At 41.9% G+C, this 12,575-nt stretch overlaps 1 protein-coding gene across 1 annotated transcript in view; it reads right to left on the minus strand.

The window, feature by feature from the left end:
* Positions 1 to 6,569: 6,569 nt before the first annotated feature.
* Positions 6,570 to 12,575, minus strand: part of LOC126249281 (single-minded homolog 1-like) — a 137,194-nt gene continuing 131,188 nt past the window's right edge. The window contains exon 9 of the mRNA XM_049950935.1: positions 6,570 to 7,218. Coding sequence (XP_049806892.1) covers positions 6,570 to 7,218 — 649 coding nt within the window. The remainder of the gene's footprint in view (positions 7,219 to 12,575) is intronic.

Raw genomic sequence — 12,575 nt, forward strand, 5'->3', positions numbered from 1 at the left:
TATGCTTGGAAGATAACTGCTGCTGCTACTTGACATGTTGTGTTTGCATTATGCCATCCATAATGAACACTACAATTTCTAAATATTCTCATTACACTGAAACTAATTTGAAAATCAACACTAGTACTTCTATGCACATCCCGAAGTGCATACTGCAGACAGACACAAGAGACTGTCACTATTGGCAGTTATACTGAATGGTATTTCCTGAGGCAGTGAAATGGAAGACATAGTTTGTGACTAAATGACTTGCTCGATTATTAAATACACAGTCAACCACTTCGAAATATTTTCTAGTTTCTAACTATAATTCCTAACTCTAATGTTCTTCATGAAGAACATTCTTTCCATCTAAACAGTCATATTTGTACAACCTCTGAAATTGCTCTGACAGTAGTATTTTGTTTAAAAATTCCATATTTTCTCCAATCTTGTGGAAACTGTGCCAGAAACTTCCATTGAAATGCATGTAATTTGATGCTTATTTGTGTGGTGATGGTGACATGAGCTGTAGATCATTAAAGAGGAGATCTACAGAATTTTTAGATTTATAAATGAATGAGATAAGGCTCATTCCGTATGCTCAATGTGAGAAATGCTCCTTCAGCTAATGAGCTCTCATTTATTTTCTGAAGGCGCTGTTTTGAAGCTCTGTGAAGGAAGGGAAGGAAGATTGGGGTTTAACATTGATGATGAGGTCATTAGAGACAGAATCCAAGCTAGGATTGAGTGAAGGAAAAGGAGGGAACTAGATCAACTCTTCTTCAAAGGCATCACTCAGTATTATCATTAAGTGATTTAGGGAAACCACAAGAACATATATCTAGATGGCCAGATGGAGGTTTGAATGGCCATACATCTGAATGCAAGTCTAGTGTGCCATCTCACCTAGTCTGAAAATCTTTGTCAGTCCGAGCATTAAACATGATTATAATATCTATCTATTCTCCACAAAGGCTTTGCATTTTATTTTGAGAAGTCATGGCTTCTGTTCACGGTAAGCAGAAAACACTTTTCCACAAATAATTGTCAAATTTCAGGAATCCACTGCATTAGCTCTATGCTATGAGGCTGTTGCTATTTTGAACTGAAAACCTTGCCATTACTAACCCTTACTCTCTGTGAGGCCCATCTTCATGTGTAAATATGATTTTAACATTCCACTAACTACAAGACCATTGAAGGAAACTAGAAAACTGGCTGAGATGTGAACCATGTGCCTACCAATGACTATTTCAGAATCTCTTCGACATTGTACCACATTGATTGCTATGTAGTGCAGAAATGGCTTGGGTTTGTCCATAGTCACACTATTACATGTCAGGATGTTCATAAATTTGCAGTTTCTAACAGCCGTCAGGTGAACTATGATTCTTAGTTATCAGTGCAGCTGAGAAAATTCGTTTCACAAAAAGATGTGTTATATGACTCCCATTCTGAGTTGCCACCATTAAGTTTTCATTCACTTCGTATAAATGTTTATATCTAATTATAGTACAGGAAGGATTCTGATGAAAAAATACATAAAAATATCAAATGGAATGTTTCTTTGAAACAATAAATATTTGCCCAACTAATCAGAATAGTTTATTTACAAAATAATTACTTACAATAACAACAGGTCCCAGTCAACTTTAATATCAAGTTGTTTGATTATAAGAAAATCTGATCACAGGAACTGTCCTTTATTCAGTTTGAGAAATATGTTAGATATTGCCTTCTGTAGTGATAAACTTCTGTGAACCAACATTTTAAAATAAGCTCGACATTTAAATACAAATGATATCATGATATTTGCATAAATGGAGGCACTGATCATATATTTCAGATCACCATATCAGCTTAAAATTATAGTGGTAGATACAGAAATGATTAATGAATTGTAATTAACCATTATAAATAATTCCTCACTTACTAAACAAATTTCTTGATCCAAGTTGAACTTTAGAAGCTTCATGGGAAAAGGCCAATTGTTTCTTATTATCAAGCTGGCACAGCTGAGGTGATTTGCAAAAAATAAATTTCAAAGCAACTTCATGGGTTACTGTATTTTAGGGTAACACTTTCATTTTTGTGAGCTGTATCACATCAGTTAAAACAGTTTAAATTATATCTTCATTCAGAAAGAATTTGGTCATGTTGGAAATACAGTTTTGAAGCATATTTCAATGTGATCAACAGAAGTTTGGTCCATGAATTTAAAGTGCATTCACATAAAAAAAAAATTAATTTGTGTTACTCTAATATAAAGTCTTCTATATATACTTTCTGGCAAGAGCATGTCTCTTGCAGCAAAAACTGATGGCAATATTGTACAAAAATTTTTTTCTTCATAATATACATTTAATTTTGCCTACAAAATCATTTGCTTTCTTTTAATCTGGAAGACGTTACAGTATTTATCACAATTCTACAGAACATAGGAGTTCTGAAATATATTTCCATTATTACCTTCCACAGAAGCTGTTAACCAATTTTAGTACTATGGTATACAAGTATTTTCCACTTTTATTATAGTTTCATGTTACATATTTTTAACTGAAACTTCCTGCTATAGGTATCATCAGTTTTATCAATAACTAACCACATAAAGTCTAACATTCTTTGGTCTTGACGAGCATAATTTTATGAAAAACATAAATATGTACATGTAGTATTGTATGCACTCCAAAATGAATTTACACTGTATTTTAAACCGGTTATGATGATTTTGAATAACATTCTCATCTATTTATCTTTTTATTACATAGCTGTTTATTTACATGGATGCACTCTACAATCTGTACAGTTTTGAACAATGATGAATACAGGTATTCTTTGGGACTAGTACAGCCATTACTCATACCTTAATTACTTTCCTTATGATATAAAACTATTCACTGTTATTTGATACAATATGAAAAAATATTTAAACTTCCTTTTACACAAATGCCGTATCTGATAATTTTTTGTTGTTGTTGCAAGAACTAATTGAAACTTTTGCATTTTGTTGCATCTCAACTATAAAATGGGAAACCTGTTTTTATGTTAACAAGCATTTGTTAGAAACAACAATAAATTGTTTCAGATTTTCCTAGCATACTGTGTATGTCAATTGACTAATTGCATGTGAAGTTGACCTATATTTGGCTAAAATGAAAAACAATTACACTTTGACATTAATCATACTTAGTTTCACATGGAGGCCAATGACAAGTGATTTCTGTTTAACATAATGCCTACACAAAATGAATGTTTGACAACTGTGATCAGTACTTACACACCTTTCCAAGTGGCTGGAAGATCTGTATATGATTTCAGTATTTCTCTTCTGTTGAGACGTGCATGAAAGTAGCATACAATTCAGCAGTAATTATGTTTGAAATAATAATGAGAAAACCACACGTAAGAGTTTCATGATCCTATAGACATTATGTTCACTTCAATGTATCATTCTTTTTTATTTAGGTTCATATTGGCATCTTTAACATCAGTGGTAATGGAATATAAAATATACATAACAAAATATGAAATAACAATCACTCACTTTGTAATGGAGATGCTGAACAGGAGATAGGCACACAAGAATGATACGTAGAAGTGTACAAGTTCAATGGCTGATATATAAATTTCAGTTTCTTTTCCATGCTATCACTCTCTGCTCAACATATCCATCATACGATTGCTTCAGACTCATTTCATTAGTTTTATTCCATCAACAACTTTTAGTTACTGTAGAAAACACAAATATAATTTGAAAATAACAGAGAAATTTGAAATATGAGTACTAAACTGTGATAGATGCATTGAATGTGTTCTTTAAAATTATAGGGCTAAAACACTGAATGCTGAACTTTCAGAAGCAAATGTTTCTTTCATGTGAATCAGGCCAACAACACAGAAAAGTGATGAAAGAAATTGTACACTCAAGCCTAAGTTGCCAGATATTATGTCAAGAGGTTGAAATTAATATAAGAGAGTAATTAAGTATGTAACACGTGAAATTCAAAAGAAAAAGTACACATTCACAGGATGTTAGTACATCACAATGTAAGAATAAGCTAAAAACTGCAAATTAAGATCTTGTCTCTGGAACTCTACTGAACTGGGCTCCATTCAAGGTACCTCTTTTGACAAAGAGGTTTCTATTCTTTCTTTTTACATCTGTACCATTTTCCCCCTATTTTCACAGCCTCCTTTTAGCCATAGCTAAAAAATAACTTTCAGTTCTGAAAGCCCATTAATCAGTGTCAAGTTTCCACAGTGATGCTTGCACTATAATTCCTTCACATTTTAATGATGACTACTTCATATACTTCAAATATAAAGGCCAAAACAACTTCCAGAAAGGTGTGAAGATGTGATCCTGATAGACAGGCTTTTAAGTAATTTTCTAACAATATAATAATTTCATTAAATCTGAGATCTGTGTCTGAATACTTCACTGTAATTCCACAGTTTCTGGGAAAGTAAACAACTTATGACTGAGACATACAATATAGTTTATCTTCACAATAACTCACTACAACAGATTTCCAAGATACAGTCAACTAATTATTTTAATTGGCACACACACTTTCTTATCATTACAAAAATACATTTGAAGAAAATTTCATCTTTTGGGCCACTCAGTTGTAACCATTTTAAAAATGCTGATTACAGTGGAACACAGCATTGGATTTGAAGGTTCACACTTTGTTATTTTATAAGTAACAGTCATTGTAACTGAAAAGAGTTGCTCGTGTCCTCTAACAACCTTTCTGCCTCTTTAAGAAGAAACCTGCAGAGCTATTGATCACAGGCATGTTACCAAAGTTTTATCCGTAGTTTATCACACAATTTTCCAACGGCAAACGACAATATACACTACGCACACATCGGTTAGCCAGTATTAGGCAGCACTATTAAAAGTTTTGACTGCTTTGACCGTTTCTGCACAATTTCCACTATAAAATATCCCACCTCAGTCGAGGACCTCCGCTAATATCACAACCACAAGTTGACAGTTTGCAGAGAGATTGTGGTTTCGACACACTGAAATAGTTCCATTTCTTAGCTCAGACCAAACAGGTGTTTTTAAATTTCTTTTCTAAAGTATAAAAGAATTGAAAGTTATTCCAATGATACCTGTATTAACAGTCAGTTTCTTATACACCACCTTTTCACATTCTGAGGTACACTACCACAGTGCATAAGAATATTACTTCAAAGTTTCATTTAGTGAAGCGAATATTAGCACCGATATTTCAACAGGTGGCAAGACGTCTGCTACAATGGCGTCACACGACATATCTAGTAGTTCTGCAGGATCTGGCCAGTATTACGGATAGCTACCCGTACCTAGGCCGGAAGTATCTAGCGATAGATTCTTCCAGGGCCGTACCGGGGAGAAAAAATCTCGGCCAGTGCCGAGGATTCGGGCAGAGTGGGGTGACAGAAGACTGTCGTAAAAATAAGGAGCAAACAAGTTTCTCAGGATTAAGCATTAGATTGGTATCATTTGCTGAGCAAATAAGAGTCGAGGATGTGTACTTTTGCAGCCAGTTAATTAATTATGAGGGTTGCCCGTTGCTGTGTTTATGGATGATTAGTGATGCAGTGTACTATAGCGGCGGTAGTGGTGGAGGTGGTTGGAGGGGGGGGGTGTTGTAGGCAGGATGAGGTTCCTCTGAGCTGGCGACCCTGTATTGCAAAAAAAGTAATTTTTCAGGAGAATCATAAAGGAGACAAGAAGTGTGAGAGTGTGGGGAGCAGGCGTTTATACGGGGGGGGGGGGGGGGGAGTGGTGCAATCCGGCCATGGCATACCAGCCAGGCCCACGAGATCTCATCAGTACAGTCCTGCACTTTCCAAAATGTTACTCACATACAAAAATAGTGACAGTCTAAATGATAATTTCTTTTCCTTTTATAGGTGGTAAACAGCTTCAGTTACCGTAACCATCTTCTGTCCACAATTACGAAAATACAAACACGGATGACGGTTATGATAACCGAAACTGGTCACCAGGAAAGAGAAGTAAAAGAAATTGCGCTTTAGAATGTTACTATTCGTTCTCGCACAAATCAAAACTCACAGAAGCCGAAGCTTCTTATCGACGTACATTCGAGACGTAACGGAGAACCTCCGACGCCACACTCCGACGCTTTCCGCACGTCCACACCTGACGACAAAAATAAGATACTCCATTTAGCAGACGAAGGTGCACTGTGACGGTCACAGTTGGCAGTTGTGAGGAAACACGTCATCAGAGAGCAGTAGGGTACAGTGAGGATGGAAAATCGCACTCTCACTCGTCGGAAACCTGAAGTGTCGAATGGCGTGGCTCCTTCCTTCGCGCGGAGCGGTTCTGCGTTCCGTCTGGCGCACTAGCGAGATCTGGCCGCAAGTCGTCCCGTTCCCGACCGTCTGGGGCCGGAGGTGCGTCTCGGAAGAGGTGCGGCGCGTGAGAGGCGCCACCGTCAGCCGCGGAGTCGAGGCGCGCCGACGCCGGCGACGGGGCGGCCTCTCGCGGAGCGGCAGGGTCCTCACTGCCATTCCCGGGCAGCGTCAGTGCGACCGCCGGCGGCGGCTTCCGCGTCGCGCGCCAGTCAGCGGACGTACTCGTTGGCCAGCTGGTACTGCTGCGTGTCGACGATGACGCTGGTATAGCCGGGCTGTGCCAGCGCCGCCTGCTGCTGGTGGTGGTGGTGGTGGTGATGGTGGTGGTGGTGGTAGGGCTGGCCGGCGCCCTGCTGGCCGTCGCCGAAGCTGCAGGCGAGGCCGAACTGCGGCTGCTGGGGCGCGGCGGGCCCGTGCAGCGGCATGCAGAAGGCCGGCGGCTGCACGTCGCTCTCCGAGCTGCTGCAGCTGCTGGACGACGAGCTGAACGGCCGCTGCTGCGGCTGCACCAAGCCCAGCTGCGGGGGCGTGCCGGCCGCGGGGACGGAGGCGGGCGCCGCCGCCGGCTCGGCGTACGGGTAGAACAGCTCGGAGTAGAAGGCGGGCTCCTCGTAGCCGCCGGCCGCGGGGTACTGCGGGGGCGGCCCCACGTAATCGGCCGCGTAGCCGGCGAGCGCGCCGCTCGACGAGTCGCTGTAGTCGTCGTCGGGCGTGGGCGCAGCGGCCGGCGCCGCCAGCGGCCGGAACTTGGCCTGCCGCACGGGCGAGCGCGCCTTGGCCGGCGGGCCCTCCGACCCCAGCTCCTCGCGGCCCGCGATCTGCTCCACGTTCAGCACCAACTCCTTCGCCTCCTGCTCGCTGCAAACGACAACACACTGCAAGCTCTCCAAAGCGGGAGGCGCTCTTCTAACCGGGCGCAGCAATCTGAGTAGAAAGTTTCGAGAAACAACTTAACGCGACGGATCTAGCAATACACACTATCTGTTCAGAAGTAGCCGAGCGTCCTTATGTAACGCGGAATTGACCGAATGATGTTCAAATGGTTCAAATGGCTATGAGCACTATGGGACTTAACTTCTGAGGTCATCAGTCCCCTAGAATTTAGAGCTACTTAAACCTAACTAACCTAAGAACGTCACACACATCCATGCCCGAGGCAGGATTCGAACCTGCGACCGTAGCGGCCGGCGACCACATGATGTCAAGAGGGGCGGACTCTCTGCTATAAAAGTAGGCGGACAGTACTATTAATAGAGAAGCACTAGCAGCAGAAGACCCTACTGACTTCGAAGATGGACTAGTCATGGAAAGTCATCTGAGTAACAAACCCATCAAAGAAATTTCGACCCTTCTAAAGTTGCCTTAGTCGACTGTTAGTGATGTCATTGTGAAGTGGAAACGCGAAGGAACACCCACAACCGAACACAGACGAGGCAGACCTCGTGTACTGACGGAAAGGGACTGTCGAGCATTGCGAATGTGGCTCTAAAAAACTGCTCGAATCCAGAGGAAGGAATCACTCCCGAATTCCAAAGCTACCACGAGTCGAGCTACCACAATGGATGCGCGTGGGGAGTTAAAAAAAGGGATATAATGGTCGAGCAGCTTCTCACAAGTCGCACATTTGGGTAGTCAGTGTTAAGCGATGCTTGAGCTGGTGTAGACAGCAATGCCACTTAACAAAATGTTCAAATGTGTGTGAAATCTTATGGGACTTAACTGCTAAGGTCATCAGTCCCTAAGCTTACACACTACTTAATGTACATTATCCTAAGGACAAACACACACACCCATGCCCGAGGGAGGACTCGAACCTCCGCCGGGACCAGCCGCACAGTCCATGACTGCAGCGCCTCAGACCGCTCGGCTAATCCCGCGCGGCAATGCCACTTAACAGTGGATCACTGGAAACGACTGACTTGGAGTCATGAATTACACCATTCCCTGTGGCAATCCGATGGAACGATTTGGGTTTGACGAATGCCTGAAGAACGTTACATGCCATCAAGTAAATGCGGAACGATATACAGGGTGACAAATATTTAAACCGACAAACTCTTGCAGGTTGTTGGGGCATCAAAACAAATATTTTTCCCTAATGTCATTTTTTTCCTATGAGGATTATTTAAACCGGTGATGGCCGTATTACGCTCTTCAGTTGTTAGAGGCCGTATTACGATCTCCAGTTGTAGGCAACTGCTGTCCACCAGTGTAGTAGTGCATTGTCTCTGTTTACTAATCGAGCGATACACTGGAGTGAGTACACTGATATGGTTGGTGCGTACTACGTAGCGCACCACAACGGACGAGCTGCACAGCGGGTTTATCAACAACATTATCCTAATCGCCGTATCCCGCATCATACGACCTTTGCTGCTGTGTACCAACGTCTGCGTGAGACCGGGTCATTTAGCAGATTACCTGGACAGGGACGCCGTCGCACGGTAAGAACGCTGCAATTTGATGAAGCTGTCTTGCAACATGTGGAGCGGGATCCTTCAATCAGCACTCGTGCAATTGCACGTAACATTGGGACGAATCAGACGAATGTAAGAACAGTCCTTCGAGAGCAATTGTTACATCTATTTCACTTACAGTGTGTCCACAACCTGGAAGCAGTTGATTATCCACCCAGAGCACAGTTTTCGCAGTGGTACCTGGAACAGTGTGATATGCATACTACGATTCCATCCTCTGTGTTGTTTGGCGATGAAGCAAAGTTCGGGCGTGATGGAGTCTTCAAAATGCACAATTCGCATTTTTGGAGTGAGGATAACCCACATGCCACAGTTACTAGCGCTCATCAAGTGCGGATCTTCGTTAATGTGTGTGTCGGTGTTGGTGGGGACTGTTTAATTGAGCCGTATCTGCTACTTAGGCCATTAAATGGCAGGCACTATTACAATTTTCTCGCCAGAGCATTGCCAGAATTGCTGGAAGACGTCCCTCTCCCTACAAAACAACGCATGTGGTTCTAACATGACGGGGCGCCGGCACTTTTCAGTCGTCGTGTGCGTCGATTCCTGGACCGACGGTTCCCAGAAACGTGGATTGGTCCTGTACCATGGCCTGCTCGATCCCCAGATATGTCCCCTCTGGACTTTTTGTGTGGGGAGAGATGCGCAACCTTGTTTACGCAACTCCTGTTGCATCAGAAGAGGATCTGGTTGCCCGGATAGTAGCAGCAGCAGGAACAATTCAGGATACTCCTGGGGTTTTTGCCCGTGTCAGACAGAACATGATCCGACGGTGTAACCTTTGTTTACGTGTCAATGGAGGCATTTTTGAAAACCTACTGTAATTGAAATTGGGTTGTGTTAATGTGTTGTCTCTTGGTAATAAAAAATGGAAAAGTGTTTGTTGGTTTAATTAAGTTGCCGCCAGAGAAATCTTCCTCTACCGGTTTAAATACTCCTCATAGGAAAAAATGACATTAGGGAAAAATATTTGTTTTGATGTCCCCTACAACCTCCCAGAGTTTGTCGGTTTAAATACTTTTCATCCTGTATAAACACGTTTTACAGCATTGTGTTTTGCTTACACTAGGACAGTTCAGAGACGATGACTATTTGTATTAGCATGAAATGGCTCTGAGCACTATGGGACTAACAGCTATGGTCATCAGTCCCCTAGAACTTAGAACTACTTAAACCTAACTAACCTAAGGACAGCACACAACACCCAGCCATCACGAGGCAGAGTATTAGCATGACAATGCTGCATCTGTTAGGTAATGATCTGCAAGCAATAACATTCCTAAAATGGACTGGCCTGTGTGGGGTCCCAACCCGAACCTAATCGAACGCCTTTGGGATGAGTTCAAATGGTTCAAATGGCTCTGAGCACTATGGGACTTAACATCTGTGGTCATCAGTCCCCTAGAACTTAGAACTACTTAAACCTAACTAACCTAAGGACATCACACACATCCATGCCCGAGGCAGGATTCGAATCTGCGACCGTAGCAGTCTTGGGATGAGTTACAACGTCTATTTCGCTTCAGATTCCAGCGCCCAACATCACTAGCTTTCTGGTTTCGGCTCTTAAGAAAGAATGGGCTGCCATTCCTCCACAGATATTGCCTGAAAGTGTTCCCGACGGAGTTCAAGCCGTCATAATGGCGAAGAGTGGAAACACCTCACATTAATGTCCTCTAATAGGTGTCCGGATACTTTTGATGGGATTGTGTACTAAATACCTGTATGTGTCACTCCCATAAGGATCGCGCAGACAAGATTAGATTAATTACAGTGTGCTAAGAGGCATTTAGGCAATAAAATTCCACGCTTTCCTTACGTGACTAAAATAGGAATAAGCTGCAATAACTACTACGATGAGAAGTACTCTAGGCCATATGAACACCAGATGGGCTCAAATAACCTTTTAGGACTAACTGGAGGTACTTAAAAAATTCCGTTCCACCCTTACTTTCATTTAAGGACTCAACCATATTTGTATAAATAGCATCATAATTAATTATATTATCCTTAATTAATCCTTATCTTCTGGGAGATCAGGATGAGTTGGCACCAGCAAATCCTCTTATCACACTACTTCATATTCAGACTTTTATATTTTTACATATACCAGTTTCCAAATTTCCCAGCTAACTTTCCAAGAATAAAAATTATTATTACTGCCAATTATTACTTTTATTAATAATGGAAATAATTATTACTGAGCTTTATAGGTAATTACTAATCACTATAATTCTCGTTGCCTCCATTATTTTATCATCATCATTAGTATTACTGTCATTATAATTGCCAATAATTATTTTTTATTAATAGTACAAATTATTATTAATCTGATTGTTATGAAATATGTTTATGTGTTATTCCTGGTCAGATGTAAGAGACGGCATTAAGGTCCGAATCTGATGAGGCTAAATGAGGAATAAATAAAGTAGTGGGAAAACTAAGAGTCTCGAAAATGACAAGTAAGTCCAGAAATCGCAAGCTATGGTTAAATGTTTCTCAGATTTCTTGCCGCGTGAAATTTGTTCATTAACTCAAGCTTTCAGCGACTTCCACTCTCGTGTTTGTCAGGAGTTAATTGTCGTACCAATGGGCCACGAGGAACTTTAATGTCTGTCCATGACATACACTGAAGCGCCAAAGAAATTGGTACACGCATGCGTATTCAAATACGGAGATATGTAAGCAGGCAGAATATGGCGCTGCGATCAGCAACGCCCATATACGACAAGTGTCTGGCGCAGTTGTTAGAACGGTTACTGCTGCTGCAATGCAGGTTATCAAGATTTAATTGAGTTTGAACGTGGTGTATAGTCCGCGCTCGAGCAACGGGACACAGCATCTCCGAGCTAGCGATGAAGTGGGGATTTTCCCGTGCGACCATTTGACGAGTGTACCATGAATATCAGGAATTAGGTAAAACATAAAATTGCCGACATCGCTGCGGCCGCAAAAAGACCCTGTAAGAACCGGACCAACGACGACTCAAGAGAATCGTTTAACCTTTCCGCAAACTGCTGCAGATTTCGATGCTGAGCCATCAAGTGTCATCGTGCGAACCATTCAACGAAACATCATCGACGTGGGCTTTCGGAGCTCAAGGCCCACTCGTGTACCCTTGATGTGGTCCTTCGAAACATTTTCTTAGCTTAGGGAATGAAAGATGCTCAGAAAACTTCAAATTCGATATTCTCCAGCATTTTTTGAGTTGGATGAAATTTCTTTGTTGGACTAATGTTTGAGCTGTGATAGTCACGTATCATAAATATAAGAAATTACAAAACTCCGACTGTCGTGTGGTCTCCATGTTAGCCAAGCAATCAGTCTGGGCTTACATATCCATTTTCGAATTTCGAGCTACAGTCAAAACGGGTGTCAAAAATTACATGTACTAGTTATGCTCGGCTGCCACAGTACATAGGTATTATTGAACAGTACCTAACAGCGGTGGCCTTGTTAGTATAGTGGGCTATCAGACACGGGCGAGCACCGTCTCAGATGTGGCGCGGAAGAAGACGTATGGCACTTGGTGCTACAAGTTTTGTTTCTACGGGTCAACCCGAAACATATCGCACGCAGGTTTCTTCTTTTTCCGGATGAACTGTATTTCCCGCGCACCAGAACCAGCGCAGTCACGTTGGTCCGTGGGCACGCGGTGAAATATTTATTTCACCATGGTCCTAAAGATGTATTGGGCTTTTGGAACTACCAACAAGAACGTCATTGTAAGATTGTACG

The sequence above is a fragment of the Schistocerca nitens genome, chromosome 3 (assembly GCF_023898315.1).
Source record: "Schistocerca nitens isolate TAMUIC-IGC-003100 chromosome 3, iqSchNite1.1, whole genome shotgun sequence".
Lineage (NCBI taxonomy): Eukaryota > Metazoa > Arthropoda > Insecta > Orthoptera > Acrididae > Schistocerca > Schistocerca nitens.